This window comes from Gallus gallus, chromosome 4 (genome assembly GCF_016699485.2).
Source record: "Gallus gallus isolate bGalGal1 chromosome 4, bGalGal1.mat.broiler.GRCg7b, whole genome shotgun sequence".
NCBI lineage: Eukaryota > Metazoa > Chordata > Aves > Galliformes > Phasianidae > Gallus > Gallus gallus.
The window spans coordinates 49483357-49507827 of NC_052535.1; the positions used below are offsets into that span (position 1 = coordinate 49483357).

General features: G+C 42.5%; 2 protein-coding genes and 1 long non-coding RNA gene across 8 annotated transcripts in view; 1 reads left to right on the forward strand and 2 right to left on the reverse strand.

Annotated features, from left to right (window-relative positions):
* Window positions 1-5534, reverse strand: part of NAAA (N-acylethanolamine acid amidase) — a 9345-nt gene extending 3811 nt beyond the window's left edge. For all 4 annotated transcript variants that reach the window (XM_025150103.3, XM_015276427.3, XM_015276426.3 and 1 more), the window contains exons 1-6: window positions 5319-5534; window positions 4993-5157; window positions 4061-4187; window positions 3185-3275; window positions 1291-1367; window positions 353-525 (exon numbers count right to left, since the gene is read on the reverse strand). In XM_025150103.3, coding sequence (XP_025005871.1) covers window positions 353-525; window positions 1291-1367; window positions 3185-3275; window positions 4061-4187; window positions 4993-5157; window positions 5319-5518 — 833 coding nt within the window. In that variant the 5' untranslated portion in view covers window positions 5519-5534. The remainder of the gene's footprint in view (window positions 1-352; window positions 526-1290; window positions 1368-3184; window positions 3276-4060; window positions 4188-4992; window positions 5158-5318) is intronic.
* The window catches only part of LOC112532331, a 25345-nt gene extending 13748 nt beyond the window's left edge, over window positions 1-11597 (forward strand). The window contains exons 2-3 of the long non-coding RNA XR_003074922.3: window positions 7217-7289; window positions 9678-11597. This is a non-coding gene — a long non-coding RNA (uncharacterized LOC112532331). The remainder of the gene's footprint in view (window positions 1-7216; window positions 7290-9677) is intronic.
* SDAD1 (SDA1 domain containing 1) lies at window positions 6831-21260 on the reverse strand. 3 transcript variants are annotated; one of them, XM_420597.8, is made up of 22 exons: window positions 21099-21260; window positions 20911-21015; window positions 20589-20687; window positions 20346-20456; window positions 19516-19587; window positions 19332-19432; window positions 18539-18596; window positions 17841-17915; window positions 16954-17055; window positions 16425-16494; window positions 15354-15457; window positions 14477-14534; window positions 13852-13910; window positions 13393-13469; window positions 12589-12686; window positions 12111-12187; window positions 11592-11724; window positions 10482-10579; window positions 9839-10029; window positions 9251-9335; window positions 8717-8878; window positions 6831-7258 (listed from the first exon to the last, which is right to left on the reverse strand). In XM_420597.8, the coding sequence occupies exons 1-22, from the start codon at window positions 21186-21188 to the stop codon at window positions 7208-7210; spliced, it is 2076 nt and encodes a 691-aa protein (XP_420597.3). In that variant the 5' UTR covers window positions 21189-21260; the 3' UTR covers window positions 6831-7207. The 3 variants fall into 3 exon arrangements, with proteins under 3 accessions (XP_420597.3, XP_046796763.1, XP_046796764.1); XM_046940807.1 differs by having other exon boundaries at window positions 20794-21015; XM_046940808.1 differs by lacking the exons at window positions 20346-20456; window positions 20589-20687; window positions 20911-21015; window positions 21099-21260 and adding an exon at window positions 20074-20206.
* Between the last annotated feature and the right edge of the window lie 3211 nt (window positions 21261-24471).

A 24471-nucleotide genomic window follows, 5' to 3' on the forward strand; every position in this document is an offset into this window, starting at 1 on the left:
TTCTGTCACTCTGTTGAAAACTAACTTGGGAGTGCTGAATTTTATCATCCAATACTTGGCAGACACATCCAGGGTGAGCCCTCAGGTCTTGTCTCCTTTAGAATCCATGTAAAAATAAATGTATGCAGAAACTTTTGTCACCTTTGATGCTCTGACTGTCCCAACCTGACATGGTGTTGACACTCCTTCTCAAGAAGGGATCACAGATCATTTCAGGGGCTCTCAAACTTTCCCTGCTCAGCTGCGAGCACTGGTAAGAGATGAACCTGGATCTACACCACAAGCCGTCCCATTATCCTCACCTATCACTCAAGAGTGTGAAAAAGTAAAACAAAACACTTTCTCTACTTACGCTCCACCTAAAGGATCAAGAGGCCAGAGGTCTGCTGGCCCTCTTCTATTTCTTGTTATGACCATGCCTTCTTTGGGCGATACGCCTCCTACAATATAGTAAACTTCAGCAATGATGGGAATGTCAGCTAGTCTGAGAACAGCTGACTGAAAGTCCTCTGCTCTGCTCAGGGTCTGATGCAAAAAGGAAATCACAACGAAACAAAAGTCACAGAGCACAGTCAAGTACAAAAGCAAGCACTGGGACATCTTAAAAAGTGAAACAGTCCCAGCACTGTTGCAAATTACAATGAACTATAAAGTGCCATCTGAAAATATTTCTTTGAAAAGAGCTTTCCAAACTGACATAAGAACATGAAATGAGTGCAACTCACAACTGACATCGTTCTTTCCATCTTTGCAAATACACAAAGGAAAAAAGTAAATATACATATATAAACACATATATACCTACACATATGAGGAAAAGTGAAAGAAGTTCAAAAACAAAATTGCTCTCTATTGTTCTCAACCATTAATTATTTCTGATAGCAACACTGCAGCTAGCAGTGTCAATCGCAGTCTCAACTTGCATCTTAAACTCAAAAGATATGAAAAATAAGGTCTGCAACAGACACCCCAAATCTGCGGAGAGGCCACTTACAAAACATAACTCATGTTTGCTATAATTCACAAATCTGAGAAGCTGATCTGTTTCATCATAGCAGTAAGCTAACGCAATATTCGTAAAACATGCTTTATGTAACACCAATGTAACTCCTGCCACTCTACAGTGAGCTCTGATTTGAGGGTAATGTTTATTTGCTCTTTTGAAATATATTTACTTAGCATTTATTGCATTTTCCATGAAAACAGTAGATGGAAAATCAAATTTACTTGGGGTTGTACAAGTTGAAACAACATCACTGTGAAAACAGATTAGCACATAGTTGCACTTACATCTCGGATAAGCCAGCTGACGGGGTAATTTCGATTCAGAAATGCAGCTATTGCATTCTCCCACCAGCTACCACCCTCTGAGGAAAAAAAAAGAGAAAAGAACAAAGGATAAATGAGGAAAAAAAGGAAAAAAGGAAAAAAGGAAAAAACTATTACACAAGCATGCTAGCTACACTCAGTAAAATTTATGCTCCTGTCTTCCTTTCTGTTTACATCCCGCCCCTAGCTCTGCAGTCTTGCCCTCCACTACATTAGAAACCCTTTTAAGCTACTGAGCAACAGAACGCTCACCCCATCTGAAAGTTTTCTATCAGAAAACATCCTCTGAAGTTAAAAGATTTATCTTACAAGGCTACCATCAGTATTCCCCTTTCCAGGCTGAAAACTACAGTGATTCTGTGATTGGTGCCAGCAATTATAGTTCCAAGAATCTGGCAAAGGGCTACAGACAGCAAGCTGCTGAAGGAAGCCACAGTAAGCAGTGCGTGGACCTTCTGCTCTTTGCTTAGAAATTCTTAAGCAAATCACTGTAAGAAACATAGTGATTGAGAAGCAGAGCACCTGACATCAGCCTTTATTTGCATAAATCATCTCATTTTCATTTTACTGAACCCTTACAGTAATAAGAATTACACAGAAATAGCTAATAAACATTGATCATGTGCTACTCGAGAGAGTTAGGAAAATGAAGGTCAACTTTAAGAAAAAGCCAGCAGAAACAACGCTTGTCACTTGGGAGACCTTCACCTTAATTTAAAGCCATCTCCCTTTTCAGGCATAGTTCACCAGTTCATTTCCCTAAATTTTATTTCAATTGCACAGTGACAGATAGAAAAGCAAGCTGTCATCTGCAGAAGTAAAGCAGAAGTGGGATTACCGTTGCCTGCAGTTAAAAAGCGACAGACACACAGGCATGCGGGCAGACAGCAGCACATCAGTTCCTGATGGACAAGATGGGTCCATCTCACACAAAAGTTTGCAGAATGGGTTTGGCCATTGACTGAACATCTCACTGCGGTCCCAAGTGATCCTTACACTGAATGCTGAAGCACGCTGCTGAGATAAAGCAGGGAGAATAGGACCACGCTGATTTCGACCCCAGGTTGTTCCCATCCACAAACTTTGGTCTGCAAATCTTTCTAAATCAACCCTTTTGCAAAGACTTATAAACTGAAGACATTATTTCCAAGGTGACCTCAGTACAAATTAAGAGCAGTTTGTATCTCTTAGTATTAGCCCAGGATAGTTCAGTTTTGAAAACATTAAATAACATCAGAAGCAGGATCTTAAAATCAGGAACGTAAGTGATTAAATAATCTAGAGAACATAAGAAGGCAATATTAATAAAGGAAACAGAAACCAAAAGCTGTATGTGTTCCATATCAAAATTCCTACTCATAGTGGCAATCAATACTTATATAGGGCTCTCAGTCTCATGCTTCTCTTCCCACCCTTTCTTTCAAGCCCCCTTAAGTGGACAGAGAAAATTGGAAAACAGAGGAAGGAACGAAGAAATAGGAAGGCAGCAGCTTATTTACTATACACGGCTATCTTTTTCGCTTAACATCTACTCTGCTGCCTTCAACTGCGTTCATCTTTTACTGTCTTCTCCAAGGTTCTCTGTCTCCTTTGACGCTTTTCATACTCAGACGATACCGTGCTGATAAACAAACGCCTCTCTCCCTTTGCAGCTGTCAAATACTGGCAGCATGCATGCTTTTACCCCCTCAGAGAAAGAGAAGTTATTCAGTTTCATTTCCTTCTTGAAAACCTTCAGAGCTTTTCCTTCTGGGAGAATGCAGCAGAAGAGCCGGAGGAGGCAACAATCAGCTGAAGTAGCATATCTAAAGTCAAGTGTGGAAGGCAGGTTTTTTACTTTTTTTTTTTTTTTTACCTCGTTCATCACCAGAGATTGTGAACTTGTGAGGACTTTGTCCAGTCCATAAACCTACGTAGCCAAGAAACGTAGTGCCTCGATATGCTATCTGAAACCAGAAGACATGGAGTATTTCAGCATTCCGGAACAGAGCACTTTTCCAAATAGAAGCAACATTCTGAAACAGTATAGCATACTTTTCCCTGTGCCTTTCATGCATCCTTTTAAAAACCTCTTTAAAAGCTTTTGCCCTGTAGGAAATGTTGCGAAGGGAGTTGTAAAAAGACACTGAGGACCAAAATATACCGCATTTAATTTGCTAATGATCACCAAATGCTACAAAAATACTGCTCAAGTTGGCAAGTGGCCAAGTAAGAAAGAAAGAATTCTCTGTTTACAAAAAGTACAAATGAATACTAAGAAAGTCACACCAGCAAGGACTGCACTAGCAAATAGTTCAGCAATTTTTATCTAAAACATACGTGTTAGTCAAGAAAATTAAGAAGGCCTTAGAAAGACTCCTTAGAATCTCTCCCTGCCAAAACGGATCTATTTCCTATATTCTCTAGTAATTATTCTTTTTCAGAATTTTGGCATTTGCTTCTTTCTACACCACCTTCCAAATAATCATCTTGAGACATGAGGTTATGCTGTTTAATTTGTTCCAATTTGTCAACCCTAACTAGAAGTCCAGGAGGACAAAGACAGAAAACAAAACAAACCAAAACAGCACTCATCCCACATTCCCAGAGAGGAACTGTGGCATTTTGATAACTCAGTGAATTTGGGTCTTGCACCTCATTACTAAATTAAATGCGACAGCCTGTGCAGCTGTACAGCAGTACACCGCTGCTTCACAAAATACCACTCAACCACATCAACTACAGTTTATACCTGCCCGCTTTTTATGAACTGCACATCGATGGTAATCTTGCTTAATATATCTACAAAATCATAATCCAGGTTCCGTCCATGGTAAATGTTTCCTTTGTCATCCTGAGCGATAATACTCGTGCAAAACCTGAAAGAACAAAAAAGGGAAGGAAGGATTTTAAGAAGAGGTGTGACAACAATTTCAGTATTCTGGTCTAGCTGAACTAGCTCAGGTTTTCAAGAGTAACTGAGTTATGGTAACTGAGTACGGCACCTACAAAGTGAAGACCTTTCCCAAAAAGTCTAACATAGAGAAATTGTACAATATTTCACTTCAGACATCCCGCATGGCTCAGAAAGCCAAAATCCCTTCTCCTCCAGGTCAGGTGTTACACTGCTGGGCAGCCCGATCTGGTGGGGGCCACGAACCCACAGCATAGGGGTGGAACCGGGTGGGCACTGAGGTCCCACCCAGCCCAAACCATGCCGTGGTTCTGTGATCGTTATGGGTCCCTTCGAACTCAGATTTTCCATGATTCTGTGACTGAATTAGCGGCGAATTCAAAACCCCTTTTCTCTGGAGTTGTAAGTTAGCCATTCTGGTGATGCACAGCACTGTCTGTTAAAATTCTAATGGTGTGTGTATATAACGGCAGACCAGCAGCTTGATCCTGGTTGATGTTAAAATATCACGAGCCTCATGAGGGCTCAAAACGCTGCCTGCCCGCTGAAGTACCGAGAGCCGCCGTACAACAGGCAGCCCGGCCGCCCGCGCGGCTCCGCGCGCCGCCCCGACCCGCGCACAGCCCGCCTCCGGCTGGACGCAGGAAACGGTACCGCGACGAAGCGCAATTTCTCTGCCCCGTCCCCATCTGCCCTTTCACGCGTGCTCCCACACCGAACCAAGACGAACCCCCGCAGCCCGTCAGGCCCTATCGCTATCTGCCACTTACGCCGTAGATTCGTAGGCGAAGTTGAGCAGCACTCCGTCGCCCAGGCTGACCCCGAGCGCCTCGCACAGCCCTCGAATTTCCCCAGCAAAAGGCTGCGGCATGAAGGACTCCAGCTCCGCCGCTATCGGACGAATGACGTCGTGGAACCATTTCGGTACGGTTTCGCTGCAAAACACGCTTCAGGGCGTTAGCGAGCCGAGAGCAAGACAACAAGGTCTGCGACTTACGCCGCGCCGAGAGCCCGCAGCGAAATGTCACGCGCAACCCCTCCGCCGACCAGAGGCGCCCAGCAGCCGCCCGGCCGCGCCACCCCGCCCCGCACTCACTCGATGACCCGGGCGACGGCAGCGCGCAGGAAGGCGGGATCGAAGTGCCGCAGCACCGGCAGCCACCGCTCCTCGGCCGGGCTGTCCAGGCTCACGTTACACAGCAGCGGGGCCGCCGCGGGCCGGGCAGCCGCCCCGCACAGCGCCGCCGCCAGCAGCAGCCCCCGCAGCGGGCAGCCCCGCACCGCTCCCCGCCGCATCGCCGCCGGAGGGCACAGCCGCCCGAGCCGGGACCCGAGCCACAGCGGCCGCCTCACGCCCCTGAGGGGCGGCTCAGGGGGAAGGGCCAGGAGAAGGCGGCGCGGCGCGGAGCACGGCGGCTGCCTCCCGCAGGGAAAGCCCCTCACAGCCCCTTCCCGCCCGCCGCCACCCCACAAGCACAGAACGGCGGGAGGAAGGCAGGGCAGCGTATAAAAACTGGCAGAGGAAGGGTGAGGATATGGAAATGTCTATTTCAAGTCCCTGAGGAGCTATCATGTTTTAGTGAGGGAAAGGAGGCTCTTGAGAAACCGCACACAGGTCCTAGAGGCTGCGGGCCCCGGCTCAGCTAAAATAAAACACCTGCAGGAAATTAACACTTCTTCCAGCCTCAAATACAAACTACTTCTAAAGCAAGGCCCACTGATAAGGGAAATCGCACTCTTCAGAGAGAAGAGGGAACGGGGGTTTCCTACAGCTGTGCATTTCATCCAGTGTTCTCCACACTTGTGGTCTCCAGCCACCCACTGCAGTAAGTTCCTTCCTCTTTACGTCTCCGCCGGCAGCCTGAAGCCTCAGTCAGCTTCCATGCTCCAGTAAGCAAGTTGGGACAATGACAATAAAATATAACCACCATCACAACCCATAAGAATTCCAATTGGCGTTTTGTTAAACCAATTGACATTTAACATAAACACCTATTCCAAGTGAATTCTGGTATGGGATATAAACAGTCTGACTTCCTAAAAAGGAAAAAAAAAACCCAACAAAACCACCCTACCAACTACTTCTCTATTACACTGTGCATGACACTTCCCCCCCTAAGGGGAAGCAGAGCTCTACAAAGGGTAGCATAAGTAACTCAGTTATCATGGCAACAGGCAGGTGACAGAACAGCCAGCAGCATTCCCAGTCAAAGCTAAGGCTGAAGCAGAAGTTCAACCTTTGCGTCAAGGTAAAGAACCCACTGATCAGTGTTATTCTCATACACACTTCAAAAAAAAATCAAACAGGAGCAACTCCCACCACATGATGCACTGATACAGGAAAATAAGATACCTTATCTTGTCTCCATGTGATACTTCTGTTTATATGGGAATGTGAAAGCCTCCTTCTTCTATATTAACTTCATTCTTTTTTTCTCCCCTCGTACACTATAGTGAAGCTGTTCTTCCCCTCAGTTTGGTTTTATCATAAGCAAACAGCTAAAAAAACCAACCACTTTGGAAATGGCTTACTAAGTCTAAGAAGTTACACCCATGAGTGAGGCATACATATCACACACACGCACACTTCCAGGGGTGAGCTGGAATATTCATTTTCCTTCCAATTACCTCTTCATTTATTTAATCAATTAAAATATTTTTATAGTAAAATTGTATGTTTTAATTCATACTTACACAAAACAGCAGTAAATAAATTATATTCAATAAAAAGGTAGAGCATTCTAGGAAAGGTGATTAAAAATAAAAATCCTAGGAGGATTAAGGCTTCTTCAGTGTCCTATAGATGCAATATCCAACTTGGCAGCATTCAATTTCTAATTCTGAACAGAGTAGAGAGGAATCAAAATGAATCCTCAAGGCAATTCAGTTCTGTTTTTTTCCCCCCTACTTTTTTGAGAGAGGAGAAAACAAGTATTTCTAGAGTTGTTTCTTCAAGGATGGTAACTATTCCTTTCCTTTACTGTTTTATTTCAGCAGCTGCTTCTTCTTCCTCAGAAGTGCATCTCTAAGAGCCAGCTGGAATATGAAACAAGAGAGGAAAATTCAGGTATTTCAAACTCTTGCACCTGTAACTATTAAGTAAGGAGACTATTGCACCGACAGTCCTCCTCAGTACACCCACTGCATGTATCCCATTGGTACAGATAAGATCCCATTCATAGATAAGATCAGAATTAATTGCAGATCAATTCAAACTATGCATAGAGTATTCGATAAATAAACCAGATTTTCTAAGAGAAAGGTACAGCTAACAACTTGCATCATCTGTGCTGTAATACACATCTAAAGCGGCTTTTATATATTACAGGTGAGGTGGACCTGCAAGATGACTTATGAACCTGAATTAGCTTTAAACCAGCTGACTCAGGTGCAATAACACCATAACTGTAATAGCACTGAGAAACCATTGGATCATAGACAAGCAAGTTAGTCACGCTCAGCTCTTTCTTATTGCAATTTCATGACTATACTCAAGCTCAAAAGCCACTATCTCTGAAGGTAGACAACACAAATTTGATGCAAGGAGCTGGAAAGTAGTAAGATACCAGAATGCAAATGAAAATTTTTCCATAGATACCTACAGCAAACAGTATAATATTTTTAGCTGTAAAGTTAAGAACTTTGGGTTGTGCTTAGAATTAAGCAGATGTTTCTGTGTAAGTTACGCTAAGCTATTTTTAATAAGAATGTGCATTTGTAAGGAAAAATCATTTGTTCAACCTCAGAGAAACACCAATAATTTCTCAGTCAAAACTGAGAGCAACAACTGCCGAGTGCTAACACACATACAGTGGCAGAAATGCTGTGGTTGCTTAGTTCAACTTTCTATTTCAGTAGTGAGTTTGGCTTAAAAGAAAAAAAATCTTTCATCAGTGCATCAGTACGTCATGTAATGTCCTGTATAATTAGGAAAAGGACGGAGTAACAAACTTGTTCCGCTGATTAATTCAGCACAAAGGGACCAGAAGAAGCTTCAGTCCAGCTGAAATGTAAGTGGGATTAACAGAGGTTTTTGGAAAGATTATGGAGCTGCTTTTCAAGGGTGGGAAGAAAGAGTGCCGTGAACAACAAAATCTCTCTGAAGTGGTACATTAGATATGTTGTAGTTGGTAAGAAGATTTAGCTCTAGACTAAAAGAACATCCCATTTTATTCTACCACTAAGGAGGGCAGTAGAACACAGTGTATTAAAACATTACTACAACCCTCTTTTAACTGGTACTTACAAAACCACAGTCAACTGCTGCTGTCGTCTAATAAGTATGAAAGAACCCTTCCTTTCACTGTTTAGCTGTTGAACTGAAACTCAAAACATTAAATCAGGAACAAGTGCTGAAACTATTCAAGATGGCTCTTTAGAAACAACAAGCCAAGTTTGTCATTGTAATCTCAGAAAAAGATTAAGGCACTACACTACAATGGAGCTGTTTTAAGCACACGGATACCTGCTTTGCATGTATATATTTAATATTACCTGTTTTTCCCTGAAAGAACGCTTATTTTTGGTCCGGACATTATGGCTGTATCTCATCATCATAAAGTTCTTCTGCTTTTTCTTTTCTTTGTTGGTTGAGCTGGCAAAGGGATTCAATCTTTTTTTCTTTTTCACAAATTCTTTTCTATCAGTTTTTCCAGCCTAAAATAGGCAACACAATAGAACAGTATAATATAATAACAATATAACAACAGTCATTTGTTTTTCTCTACAGTTAACATCAGCTGCTAGGTTCTAGGGTAGCAATTGTAGATCTGGATTCAATATGACTGTGTATATTACATGCATTCCTCCATGCTGGCTGTATTTATTAACAGTGAAAACTGGAGGTGCCTATATTTGTCCAGCAAGAGATTGTTCATCTGTTACAGCCAAAGGGCAACATTAAAAAAAATTAATCAGAACACAGATGGCAGCTAGGCACCTGTAGTCCGCTTCCTTATTTCAGAACAGATAAAACCCACAACCCTTTAAGAAGTCTAAAAGAGGATATGAAATAGCCAAGTTCCTCACCATTGCAGTTGCCAGTCTCGTCTCCTTGTCCGACTTTGGCTTCTTATGGAGATGTTCGATATCTCTGAGTGAAAGCAACTCTCCTCTACATGCACAAAAATCCAACAGAAGATTATCATACACAAAGCATCTTCTGACCAGAAAAACAAAGTGCTCTCCTGACTTTTGTGTCTCACTCACCTCTTATGCCACTGTCTTGCTATACTCACTCACAAAAGCACTTCTTTCTCTCAGGCTAACCCTCATTTTTGGGACAACCCCTCTAAAACACTTTCACTGCTGTTTTTCAAGACCAGCTTGGACCACAACATTTAAGAATCTGAAGATAAAAAGTTGCAACTACTGCTAGAAAAATAACACGCCCATTGGCCTGAATAAGAAAACTAGTCCCACAGCTTCTATCAATGCCTCTTGCTTTTTCTTACAGGTATAAATAAATCCCCCAGGCCAGGATCTATTTGAGGCTGTGTGGCTGTTTGTCACCTGTCACCAGCCATGAACGACCAAATCCTACATCTGCTGGCAATCAGAAGTTACATCACCAGCCTGTGGGTCAAAGAAAGCACTCGTCAGCATTTCATATCCTACCTGCTCTCCTCTTCATCATCTATTTCAATATTTTTCCTCTTTGCAGCTTTGCCCGGTGCAGAATTGATTTCTCTGGAGAGCTGGGCAAGACGTATTCTGTGGAAATCTTCCTGAGTCAGCAGCCTACTTGTACTGACTGCTGCAGCTTTAGCTTTTCGTTCCTCTACGGGCATGCTTTTGATCTTCTCTGCCTTTTGAAAAAAAGAACAAAAGTATCATCACCCTGACTTTCACAAGCAAATTCTATGCTATATAATCAATGAGCCTTGCCTCCCAAATATCTACATAAGAATAACATTGCTTGAAAATGATCCAAACAGTTGTCAGGACTCTTAGAAGTTTCATATCCTATGTGTGGTTTTGGAAGAAAGGAGTACCTCCATTTCTTAATATTTCAAAGCAGATAAAAGCACTCACCATGCAAACATTATAGCTTTGCAATGGAATAGAATTACCCAGCTTTCTCCCTTCATCCTGACAATACACATTTCAGCACAGGTGCACAAGTATACTTCACTGACGCTGGTCAAATTACTCTGTGTAGTTCGTTAAAAGCAGTCACGTGAAAGTACAGAGCAAGAGAATTTGGACTGCTATTAGCAAGTCCCATTTCTATTTAGGGTAGAAGGCACTTGGAACTCACCACTTCTTGCTGCTCCTCATCCGAAGAGTGGTGCACATCAATCCACTCTCCATCTTCACCGTCATCCTCCTCACTCATACTAGCACTTTCCCATCCATCTGCTCAAGGGAAGACATGCACAGAGCTGCTAGTATAAACCTGGTTCAACTGTTTGAGTTTCAGACAATTTAAGGGTGGATCCCAAGCTCTCACCGCCTTTCTCTATCTGCTAACTATATGCCCAGGGACATGCTCACCAAACAGATGAACTGCAGGATCTTGACATCCCACATTACAAAAAAGATTGATGATACTTCACACGTCTGGTCATTTTAAAGTAAATCCACGGCTGAACAGACCAGTAGCTCCAATGCCCTCCCACTGACAAGCTCAGCAACCAAATTACATCTGGCTTGCAGTGTCAAAGCCTCACATGGCACAACTCTGGCAGTGACTGATTTGAAGCCGAAATGTCTTTCTGCAGCTCTGATCTCTTAGTGTCCATAGCTGTACGTGCACTATTTTTTTCAATAGTGATAACCACATGGCAGTGTAAGATCTTTGAACACACTTCTAGAACAAACCTTGTAAAGCACCTGTTCTATCTTGTAATTATTGTGAGCTGCAGTCTCCCTGATGCATTTTGTTGTTATGAACGTACAATAAACGTGCAACAATGGTGATCTCATTCACTCAGAACAAAGCTAACCGTAGAAGATACCTAAGGAGTTTGCAAGAAGTTCGCATTGCAATACGCTGTACCGTAACCTATGCTTTCTAAAGCATAACGCTCAAATTATGTTAAAGGCTCTCAAAACAAGGAACTGCATTTTGGAGAGACTCTGAAGAAATGCACTAGTTTGCAAATGTTAATTGTATCGTGCTGTTCCCTCTTCCATCTCTCAGTGTACATGGTATGAAGAAACACAGTGACCATCAGATCTTTCTGGATAAACTGTATTTAACTCAAGGACAAGTATCAGTGCTTCACAATAGACAAACACATATGTGCTGCGTGGCTTGCATATGAGAGCAGCAAATGAAATGCCAAAATGAACACCAAAGTTTTAAGCCCAAATAAAACCTTAGCAGCGATGATGCACAAAATTGAAGTAATAAAGAAAGGCTTACCTTCTTCTTGGTTTCCTCCTTCTTTCTCTTGATCCTCAACCTCCAGTACTTCTGCTCCTGGAATATAGTCCTTGGCATCCAGTTCTCCATATTCATGAATCCTGGCTTCCACCGAGGCCTCAGTAGGTTTACCCTGTAAGTAAACAAAACACATGCTAAGCAGGCTGCTATTTTAATTCCCACAAATCCATTAAAAATAGCTGGGGGGGGGGGGGGAGGGGGGATTACAGAAAAATTCTGCATGATGAAATAGTAAAAAGTATCTTCAACTACTGTAGAGTTAAACTAATTTTTGGAAGACAGGTTTCTGCATCACTTCTGTAAGTGAGTTTGACAAATCTGTACTAAGGCAGCCTTGAAACAAGAGAAAGCCATGTCAAAATGCAGCAAGGGAACAGGTGGGGAGAGAAAAATACACAGATCCATCATGTTCAAGAGGCTATGAGGCTAATTATCATCATTTTTGAGCATGTGAGTTTATGTGTACAGTGAATGAATTGCTTGGAAAACCACCCTTACCCGGTATTTCTTCTGCAGCATCTCTGGATTCAGAGAGCGGAAAAGGTGTATCAGAGTTCTTGCAGACATCATCACATCTATCCAGAAAAAAAGGATCAGGATTAAGTACAAAAACAGCAGGCTCCAATGCAAACTGAAAGCTCACTCCCATAATCATTATTTACAGCCTGCTTGTGCAATTTCTTGAGTTACAGCTCCACACTGATTTCTCAGCGTGAGAGAGCAAGGTGTTCATTAGCTAGTAGCTGATCTTCTCTACTTTCATCAATTACTGCCTGTGCCTTAACTACTCATGACTTTTTGTCTACGTATATACACAGAAATGCAAAAAGGATATTGAAAATGATACTTTTCAGTCCACATTAAAGAAATACCACTTACAGAACTGTTATGAAAGCTATAACAACTGATGACCAGATGATACAGCAAAAAAGAAAGATATAAGGATATAGAAGTCCTATCCATGTAATACACTCACTTTTATTTTTGTGAGTCTTGTAGTGAGCAAGGTCATGGAGCAGATCTTCAGTCATTGCCAATGGACATCTTGCAGTGATTTCTTTTATTGCATTGATTCTAAAAATTCAAAGTGAAATATTTTCCTGAATAACACAGTTGGGAGAATCTTTCACTGGCCCAGTAACTGACTGAATTATCTCAAACTTGATGCATCTTATACAACGTGAACTATAACAGAGATGAGCATCACAGGATGCACTCTGCCGTAGTTCTCAAAAACCTTCCATCTTTCATCTGCACTCTGCATCTATTTTGTCTGATCTTAGACCTCAGGATTCTGCAAGTGAAGTCTGAGTCCAAGCACATTCACAAAAAGCTGTCAAACTGTCACCAGGGATAGGTGACGTGAAAACATAGAAATGGATTTGCTGTCAACCATGGACAGACAAAGGACAGCAATAAAGAGAGCCTGTGTTCTAATACAAGTTTCCTTTTAAAATACCTTCATGCAGACAGTACACTAAACTCACTGCTGGAGTGAAACCACACTGAGATGAAAAAACAGTTCAAGAAATATTCTAAATGTGCCAGTATGCAGTAATCTTGACACAGTTAAACTCTCTCCCTTACTCATATTCTACTCTGCCTGTACTAGACCTTCTGCAAAAGTTTATGATTAGATACAGTCCGAACTTGTTTCTATTCAAGTATCAAGTCAGTCTTTAAAAGCAGAGATGAATGACAGCAATAGGCTGCAAATGGTGTATATCTTTTTTTCCTCCACACACAGAGTTCTACAGCTTTAATGAGGTTCTGTACCCACCCTACAGTCATGACCTCCCCAGAATTCTTGTCAGTGACAAAGTTGTTGGCAATGGTCATCAAAACTGATTGGATAATCTGAAAATTAAAAAAAGTGAATACATTTACTACTCATTTAATGTAATTGTGAAAATCATTGTACCTTATTAACAGACAACAGAGCCCTTTTCACGAAAAGGCAGAGCTCAGGACTTGTCACTATAGCTCGCAACTAACTTTTGGACACATTCTCCTGCAGAAATGAAGAATTCAAGCATGGGGATTGTTTCCTTCTGTGCAAAGCAATGCCTTAGCACTTACAGAAATACCCAAGGGAGAAAAAAAATCCCCGTATGCTTGTCAAGAAAAATAATCTGACGAGATTCCTTGTTCCTCATCCCCAGTGAGAGAACTCAGTCAGCATTTCCATGCTGGCCCACTGTCCATTTTCAACATCACCAGAAGCAGGTGCAGTACTGACCTCAGGTGGTACCAGCTGGTGCGAAGCATGTGCAGCAAACAGAAGAATCTTTGTCACTTCTGAGAGAAAAGAGAAAAAGGGGGGAAAAGATGTCAAAGTATATCAACACAACTTACTCTGGCCAACAACCACATCCACCAACACAGCTACCTCCATAAGATCCTTGAGAACTTAAATCTCAAAGTCAATTCAGGCTGAAATTATTTGGAGTATTTCTTCTTTCCCACCATGTGTTAAAAACATGTACTGCTCTCCACCCCAGCAGCAGTGCAGACCTTAAAAGCGAGCTACACTAAAGTACATATTCCCACTGCAGACCAAAATATCAGGAAAACAAAGCAGCAAAAAAGCACTCACAGCTTTGCTCAACTAGTGAGGATCTGAAAGGAGCTAGGAAGTCTGCAAATTCACTTCATCCTATTGCTGGAGATTCTCAAACACTCAAGTCAGGAAAATCAAGTCCACTCCTTGTTTTGTACAATCAGAGCCTTCTGTCTCTTTCATCCAACACTCACTGGACTACTCTTACTTCCTACTACCAAGTTACTGCTGCCTACTCAGCACCACTTTTAGGAGCCAACTGTACATGATGGACCAAGATTGCCATCTACTAGTAGCTACTTACCTCTCTGATGGGGCTGCAGGAATCTCTGAATGAAGGGGTAGAAATTAAAAAGAAAAAGCTGCAAGGACAACAAAATTTTAACAGGTTAGCTGCTTTTAACTTAAAATCATTTTCATAATCTGGTATGCTATAAAAATCATACACCTCCTGCACACAGACTTTTAAGTTCTTCTGCTTAAGCTTTATGCAATGAAGGAATAAGCTCAGGCTTGACTCCACTGCAATGCTTAGGTCTACGTGATATGCAAGACTTCATGTTCCAGATGTTTTGGTCATTGGGAAGGTTGATTTGTGCAGACTAAAGCAGACCTATGTGCCTAGCTATGATCCCAACATGGGGTCACAAAACAACCAGACTACTTTCTCATGCATGTTATATTCAAGATTGCTCATACACGCAGCCACAGTGAGAGTTTTCCTGTTAACCTTAAGGATACCTGCAAGGAATAGTGTGTTTCCCTCACTTACCAGAGCCCACGTAAGGTACAGATTCTTGAGGAAATTTGATCTCACTTTGTCTGTACCTCAGAGAGTACTGTTCATGAGCAACTTCTGGACTCAATTTAGAAAAAAACTCTACATTGAAGAACCTCCCAGGAACACACACAAGTTTTTAAATAGGCATTTTTCCATTATTCATGACAGCTCAAGCTATTACAGACCACCAGCCTTCTCAAGCAGAGCTCAGTACCACACAAGTCTACATCACTGTGTCATATGATAAAGACCTTTGGCAACTACGTGGCCATAATCATCTTCATTATCGAACACACAGCAAAATTAAAACTCATTCTCCAGTACCACAAGGCCACAGCACATCACCACCCAACCCAGATTAGCTTCCATCGGGCTATTACAAAATGAAGAGACTGTGTACCTCATGTATTCCAACTAGCCTAGATATTAGGTCCATGAGCATCATCTTCACTTCAAATCGTTCCTTACAGTTCTCCAGCTGCTTCAGCAGTTTCTCCGCAAAATCTAGAAGCAATAATAGATTTGTAGTAGACTGCAAACAACTCAGCTGAGACTGGATTAAGAGGGGCAGTCAAGGTTTCGTTCTTTGGTTTCAAGTTCAAGTGTCCTTGCACAGAAGAAACTACAGGTGCTGAAGGCACTGCTCCCAATCCACTGTCTTTCCCCTTGCATGCCTAGAAAACCTGAAGTTGTATACAGCTCCAGCAGAAAACTAGAAGTTCTGCAACATCGTAAAAACAGTCAATATTTAAAGCTAGAGTTTTTGTTGTTGTTGTTTAAGATACATTTGGATCCATCTGAAAAACAAAATCCCCAGAGGTTCACTAGATCAGGCTGTGAATGAGTTGAGTGGTACGGCAAAAGAAGGTGATAGGAGTGTGATCTCCATCCAGAGAGACGCTGCTCCCCCAGCTGCTAACCCGTAAATGAGGGGGAGGAGGGGCAGATCCGGCCTCCACGACTTCCGATCATTCAGGTGCGTTGCTCACACCTGAGCTCCCTGGCCACGCCTTCTCACCTGGTGCTTAACCATTGGTTCAGGCTGTGACCTGGCAATTCTACTGCACAAGCGATACTAGACAAGTGCCAGAGTAGTATTAAGAATACACTTCTAGAAGGGGATAAGCCAAAAAAGTCATAGGAGATGAATTATTCCAATTCCACACAAATTATGGCCTTTACACATATAAGAAGCTAAAAGCCACATCTTATTCTGCAGCAACCTGAAGCAGATGATGTAATATTGCTCCTTCCTTATCTGTCCTTCTAGAAGTGTTCTACTCTGACAACTGTGATAAGATCTCACATTTTAAGTGCTATGAAACTCTAGGATAAAGGATGCTAGAAGTATCACACTGTCACCAGTGACTCCTTGCAGTTTTTGCCCAAACTTCCATGTTTGGGATTAACACAAAGTTAGTAAAAAAAATACAGAATAAGTTAGAAAATACAGAAGGCGATATGTGCTTACCCTGGGGATCATGAATCAAGTGAATAGCAGAAAAGTTGAATACCTCTGGCTTGCTTTTCTTCTTGTGTTTCTGCATGACAAAAAGTGTAAACAAGACATTTTTTCTTTCCATGAAAAAGCTACAGGTGTTTCAGTACCAGGCTGCCATTTCTCATTACTCCCTTCTAAAAGAGGTGGCTTGATTTTTAATAAACCACCATACCTTTCAATTGCATAGGGTTTTCAGCTACCTGGCCTGAGAGGCAACAGAAGCTCCATTAAAAAAATTACTTCTCAAGACAGCGTGTTCCTAGTAGAAGACCACACAAGGGTACCCTAGAGCTCAGCAAGTCCGCAACTTAGACAAGTGCATTTCAGAAGAGCTGTCTTCAGGCAGTCATGGCAAATGCCTGACCAATAAATGCTAGAACACTTAAGGAGCTTCGCTTGAAACAGACAGCAAAAGATAGCTAATATGACACTGAAAACAGCATTTCCACACGTGAAAGATTAAGCTAAATACCAGCAAGTCAGACACCACACTCCTCACCTTGAGAACTTTCATTGCCTTTTCCAGTTTCTTCTTGCGCTTGCTGGTTTTCTTGCTAGTCGCATATCGCACCATCAGATCTCTGGCTGTGGGGCCATCATCCTTCACAAGGAAAACAAGACTCAAGTAAAATCAGATTTCAAACAGGAAGCAGAAAAAGTATCAACGTTTTTGGGATCAGGTACTACCTTTGAAAATTGTCTCCTCCCACCTAAATTTCATCATACAGAGACAGTAGCCTTTAAAAATCACGATTCTACAGAACCAACTACTAATACAAGAGAGATCACGAACACTTCACAGCACATCAGCGCTGTAATTCTTACAGCTAGGTAATCACAGACTATTATACAGCCTTACACAAATAGCTACATCCCAGTATTAGAAGGTTCTAAATTGGAATTCTATTGGGTTATCAGCCTTTCAGGGTAACTGAATTATGTTCACTTGTACATAAGTGGGAAACTGAATCCAAGACGGAGAAGTAAAGACAGAGTTACCTAAAAAAAAGGCCTGCTTCCTAAACATCAGGTGGTGGAAGTCTCTTCTCACAACTCAAAAATTACATCTACCCATTCATTAGCTTAAAAACAAACAAACAAACAAACCAACTGGCCAGTCCTCTCAGCAGTGAATTACTTCCTTAAAAGTGAGTATAAGAACACAAGAAAGCTCTTAGTCAATAGGCAAACAACAAAAGCATCCTGCTAATGTTTCTGGCCAACTAGCAACAAATTAAATATTGTGGTGAGGTGAACAACCAACCAGAGGAAACAAGACTGAAGTGTCAGCGGAACAGAAGAGGGTGCATTGGTGTAGTCAACGTCAGCAGGATGACAGCTCTTACACGATTTGAAGACCTGAGAAAATTTAATCACAACACCCACCTCAGAATCTGAGTCACTCTCTTGATTCTCATCCTCATCCTTCCCAAGGAAGAACTTCAAACCAGCAACTAATACCTGAAAAATGAAGTAAGTTGATATAGAGCACAGCAAATAGACAGGAGCATTTACCCGAGCCAAACATCCCCATCAGAAGTTATGGTAAGAAATTCCTTATTATTCATAGGCATGGATACAAAAAGAAAGCGAACCAGATCAAAGTGTTCCATACAAAGACGATTTCTGCTGCCAGTCCTCACCAACCAGAGGTACACAAAGGACTAAAAGGCAGCTGGACTTCTATAGTGACAGGAGCAAATCCAATAGCGCACATTTCCTTCCTGTAGTTTGAAACTGCTCCGTGCCAGTGCTATTGGCAACTCCCGAACAGCTGATACCAGATCAACTGTGCTTAGTACTGTGGAAGAAAATCTCAAACCACCGCATGCATTTTTAAAGCATCCAGCAGTGCAGAACCTATGCAGATGACAGGCAGCCTCAGATCCACTCAAACCCTAGGCAGGTTAGCAATTCTCATCACATTGAACAAATCAAAGCCTTAATGGTGCTGATGATGAAGGGGCTATATCCCGACAGTGTCTTCTGAGTAGCTGTGGAAAGTACACCCACCCTGCATGCATTTGTAATAAAACAAGCTTCTCATTCTCTCACCCACAGTTTCAAATCATTTCAGTTCTCACCTTTGTCACTTTGGAAAAGCAGGCAGTTGTGATGACATTTACTGTTTTGGCATCATTCCTTGAATAAAACAAAACATTATCTTTTACTTCAAGCCTGGCAATTTTCAAGGTATTCTCAGAAAATTAAGTTAAAAGAATTTCTAAAAGACAACTGAATTTCTATCAACTCTCATGTACTTAAAAGCCTCCCTGTTAAAACTACAAGTCTTTTCCTTTCAGCAACATTTTTTTTTCCCCATCAGTTTTCTCTGTTGTAACAGTTCTCAGTTTACTGCTACACCAAGAAGTGAAAAAACAGATGCTATATTATAGCTCCACCAAAAAAAAGCCCCCAGACCCAAAACCAACAAAACCCACCAAACAACAAACCAGCAACAAAAGATCACTTAAAAGTACTCGTCTAGAATTACCCTATAGACTTCAGAGAAATAGAAAAAATATCTTCTTTCCACTGTACACGTAGGTCACATGCTGTTACTAGCAGCTTTACAGGCACAAGCTCAAACAAGAACGCTGAACAAAGCTGCTGTTTCAACTGCAATACACACAATTCACATTGCTTTCAACTAAATCTCAAGGATCTGACTTTAGTAACTCTGAGACTCTAAAACACGACGGTATTTCCTCCCAACTAAATTACACTCCACAAAATACAGCCCTACTGGAACACGAGAATGATAAATACATTAAGTTGAAGGCTCTCTACATTACATCTTGTACAACCTGCCATGAGGGACATCACAATGGGTGCCCCACAGTAAATAGGGAAACGATACGAGGCTGCCAAACCTACCAAATATTCCTTCTGTAAAGTTCAATCATCACATCCAGAGAGATCTTGGCAGCAGTTGGATTGCTGTCTCTCAACATAGTATACATGAAGTTCTGCAGCGTCTAAGAAAACCGTTTGGAAGAATTTATTACAAATCTTTCTTAATAAAAAGTAGTAATGTGCATCAGAAAGATACAATACTTACTGTATTTATTCTATTGTTCTTGTGCTTAGCATTTACATTCTTGATGTCTGTCACAATGTGAGTATACAGAGTCTGTAAAAGAGAGAGCAAAGAAATAACTTATGCAAGTCGCACCAGGAACACAGCAGATGCATCACAGTTTTCCCACAGCCTTCAAGTACTAAAATGAGACCAGACTCATCCCTGATAACACTATTTCCTCATTGTAACTGAAGATGGAAAAACAACAAGAAGTTATGCTGAGTCTTCATATATGCTTCATTTTTGTGTATTTGGAAAAGCATACTTAAGTCACAGTACAAACAGTGAAATAGGAAAAGAAATAACACGAAGCTTAACATAAAAAACCCCAATCCTGTTTCATTCGTGCAAGTACTAGCACATTCTGATAGCAAGTTTAATAATCCTGATCATAGAAAGCAACTAATTTCACGCTTATGGCAGAAGAGCTGAAACAAAGCTTTAACTAACAGCCTTTTTTCCTTCTTCTAAAGTCAGAAGTTTTCACAAAGAATTCATTCATTCCTTCTGTGAGAAGAACGTGCCTATGGATCTCACTTGTAGACACATGCCAGCTGCTTAGTTGCAAATGGTTAGAGGCCTGTCCTGCATGTAAAAAAAATGTACAGCAGCATGCTTCATTACCAGCAAGATGTACAGACTGAATCTTCCCTTTGGCACTTCTAGTTTCTAAAAGAGCAGAGCTATCTGAAACTTAATTACTTCATTAGCAAGAAATGCAGAACACCTGTCCAGCAGGGCTGCGTTACTCTGTTAAGCAGGTCAAAACCCAATGGAAGGCGAGTCCAGTTTTTGTAACTGCAGCTTACTTTTCGTAGGAGCTTATCGTGACATCTCAGCAGCTGAAAGAAGAGCTCCAGCAAACTCGTTGGATTGATCAGATTCTTGTTTCTTAACAACATCAAAGCCTTACAGAAGGTCTGGATGAGAAACAGAGATCAGAATCAAAGTTATACAGCACCTCTCAGCTGCCAGCTTTATTAAAAGGCTCAGCAGGTACTCATCTCTCACAGGGCACAGCCCGCCCCAGACGCCTTCTGCGTGGGCCTTACCATTCGAAGGTCGGCATCCAGCACCGTGTGGTGGTACGAGAGCAGCTCCTTCAGCTGCTGGGGGAAGTTGGCCATCTGTTCTGGGTAGCAGTGGGCAACCTGGGCAAAGACAGGCTCGGGTCAGCTCTCTATCGAAAACCCTCAGTGAGCCAACAACTGTAGGAAGGCGAGAGGTGTTATAAGCAACCCATAAAACCGCTCTTACGATAGCGATTTGGCTATGCCAACAGAGCTCCGTGAAACGCAGCCATACGCCAACGCCGCACCCAGAGAGAGGCCCGACGGCAGCTCGCGTGTTCTCCCTCAGAAGGGCCCGGCCTACCTGCGCCAGGAACATCACCAGCTCCGCCAGCTCCTTGTTGGGCTTATCCGGCTGGAAGGTGAAGATCTCCACATGGGACTGATAGTGGTGGTACTGCTGGAGGAACTGGAAACACAGAGCGGTGCTCTTTAATTCAGACGGAAAAACGGCCGCCACCGCGTCGCCGCCGCCGCCGCTCGCTCTCTTACCTCCTCGGTGTAGGACGTGGGGTCACGCTTGATGAGGTTCTGCAGCTGAGGCAGGTTGCTGGGCAGCTTGTTCCCCTGGCGGCCCGACATAGCGCCGGCTCCCAGGACAGACAACCCGACGCGTGAGCTACCGAATGGACGCCGCCATCTTAGCCCCGCCCCGACGGCGGGTGCCGCCGAGGGCCAAATTTGTCCGATAGCGGAGCTTCCTCGCAGCGCTTTCTCCGTGCGGCCGCTGCTGGGAGGGGGTGCCAAAAGACGGCACAGGCTGTTACGTTTGTGACTCGTAAAGAATCACGGAATGCTTATGGTTCGACAAGACTAAGATCATCCAGTCCCACCGTCAACCCATCGCTGGCTGCCTGTGCTTGAGTGAAGTCTGTTTCAAGAGGCAAGAGACCTGCAGTGGCCAGGCACAACAGCCCACCTGCAATTAAAACTAAAGCAGTCTTTTTGTTCCCATAAGGTATTACCACCTGACAGAACACGGTGAACTTCATATAAAAGAAGAGCAGCAGAGCATCCTTCCACTGCCATAATCACATTCAGTCCTAACTGATAACAAGCAGAGGAAACGGAGGCACGCATTTTAGGTTTGAGTAACACTGTCTCTGTAAAATGCTCGATGAGAAGCTCTGCTTCAGTTCCACATTGACAGGTAATCAAGACTATTCTGAAAATGTTGCTGGAACAACGACAGTCCATCTGCTGTGCAGCTATCATTGCATATGGAGTATTTTCTGCTGTGGTGTTTTCGTGCCTTTTTCAGGTTAGCTACAATTTCAGTCAGTGCCCTGAGCAAAAATGCCTGTTACTGATTTATTGTTATTATCATTCTTGTATATTCCAAAAGACAAATGATTTTGGAAAGTGGTTTGTAATAGAGAGCCAACTGTGCTTAAAGGCACGTGAACTGCCTGAGTGTCTAGCAGTAGAAAGTGGTTTCAGTATAGCAAATAATGGACAGGACTGAGGAAATAAAAATGGGGATTCTGTTCTGGGAAGCACTGATTAAGTTGGTGATTATTCATTAGTCAGCTTTCAAGTTCAGGCACTGAAGTTTTCTTCAGAGAGATAAACAGAAGAATATGGTTTAGGATTAAGGAAAGAAATTCATGCTGAGACATACAAGAAATCTGTGTGCTTACAGAAGAGATGTACACCGGTTCTGTGATCTTAAAAGGCATATATCCCTCAGGAAATGGGGGAATCTGGCCTCCAGATGTGATTCTTCACTGTGGCCAAGGCCAGGAAAGATGCCTTCTCCAAAGTTCACAGGAGCCTTAAAAGAGATTAAAAGTCACATATTTAAGTGACTGCAGCATTGTCCCATCCTCTGCATGGCAGTTGCATTTCACTTGCCAAAGACTGTCTTGTAAGCAAGTGAGTTTCCTTTGTTACCCTGTGCACCAACAGTGTAGAATCTGCTGAGTGTGTCTTTGGCTGCTTGGGTTTGTGAGAACACAGCTCTTTGGTCAGCTGTAGCTCACAAATTAAAGATGAGCCACACAGGTGTAGAAACAGCAGTAAGTCCCATCACAACCCTCAAAACCAGAGCAGCATGGAGCTTGTTTGCAGGTCCGGATCTGTCAGTAACATCACTATTTGCAGTAAAGGTGCAGAGGTGTGGAGCATTTTCAGGTATCTCACCTGCATTATTGAACACTCGCAGAGTGCTGGCAGAGGTGTGGTTTACAAGAAGCAGCAATACTTCTGCACAACCATATGAACTCTTGGGATTTTCAGTGCTGGATCAGTAGTATGAGCTAAAATTACTTGACACCATAACCTGCCTTCCCTTGGGTAGCTAGCAGCATGACTTCTGAGAAGCAGCTTTCAGATTGTTAGCACTGATCAAAAAGAGACCTACTTGTTATTTACTACTTAAATCATATTCCTTTGGCTCAATAACATTGGCCTGAACTTGAAAGTAACAGATGCCTTAAAAGAAATAGCATTTAGTCTAATGATGCTGTTTCCGAGATTGTAATGTAATGCTGGGATGGGGGGTGGGGACCAAAACTGGGAATACGTGCAGCAGGCTGATAGGACAACATGTTGTCCCTTATGGCTTTAATTTGCACCGAGGGAGGTTCAGGTTGCATATTAGGAAAAATTTATTCCCAGAAGGGGTGTTAATGCATTGGCACAGGCTGCCCAGGGAGGTGGTGGTGTCACCGTCCCTGAAGGTGTTCAAGAAATGTGGAGATGGGGCAGTGAGGGATGTGGTCAGTGGGCATGCTGGGGATGGGCTGCGAGTTGCACTGGATGATCTGAGAAGTCTTTTCCAACCTTCATGATTCTATGGTTCTATGACAATATCTGCAATATAGGTTGCACATGTCCTGCTGACATTTGTATTTGCTGCTCATGTGAATGATCCCATGCAGCATCCATCAGTACCTGATCAGTAACTGCTTTGCTAGCACAGGGGGTTAATGTGATTCTGGTCTCCTGGATAGTCAGGCGCAGGCGCGAATTTTAACACCTGCTTCAGAGATTTACGTGGAAATATCACTGAAATATTTTATTTCAATGAGTGCTACTGTGCTTGTGCTTTAGCATTAGATTGAGATGTAGAGCAGAGCCCACCTTAAAGCAGACTGCCTTGAAATCATTCCCTTTGTCTTCCAGTCTGATCACTGTATGACTGCATGACTTACATGACTGAAGAAGTAACACCGTAACACTGCCCCGAGCTGACTTGAAGTGCTGCTCTTTTTAGTTTTATTACCACTTTTCTTACTGCCTAGGATAGCATCGAAGACCGCAGCACTGATAAGGTCTGCATGTGGTGGTGGGCAAATGCATTCTGAGTTTAGCAAGAATATCAACCCAGCATCTACAGGTATTGGGATACCTATGCAATCTGTTTGAGTATGCAGTGTGCACGTATGTGTAGGCAACACAATGAGAAAGTGGTCAGGAATTAGCAGAATGTATTCCACAGGCTGCTGAGGAGAGTTACTGCAGTGTAATTTAATTGTCCTAAGTAATTTCTTTAGAATTTACCTGTCAGTTTGTGTCTTTACTCAAATGCACCAGGAGCTGTGATAGTACCATACTCAGCCCATGTTTACTTCTTATGTTTATCCTGGAGAGCAACGTTAACGAACACTCAGTAAAGGCACATTGAACAGTGTATTGTGTCGTGCTTAATCAGCAGTAAAGCCTTTTGATTGATAAGCTCTTGAATAAGTGCTGGTGTTGAAAAATGAGCACATATATTGTGGCAAAATAAGATTCTGCTTTAATTCCATTTTTTTTCCTCCGAAGTCCACAGGGATACACAGCTCTCTGTATATCTCTGTGTGAAAAAGCCTTTGTTGTAGGCAGATAGAGTTGTGGATCTGGTTTCCACGACAACCCTCTT

Coding starts and splice junctions, on each gene's coding strand:
- SDAD1 (XM_046940807.1), bottom strand. CDS start 21,188: ATGTCGGGCCGCCAGGGGAACAAGCTGCCCAGCAACCTGCCTCAGCTG. Junction 12,687..13,392: donor GGGGAGGTCATGACTGTAGG/GTGGGTACAGAA, acceptor TTGAATTTTTAG/AATCAATGCAATAAAAGAAA. Junction 12,188..12,588: donor CAAGACTCACAAAAATAAAA/GTGAGTGTATTA, acceptor TTTTCTGGATAG/ATGTGATGATGTCTGCAAGA.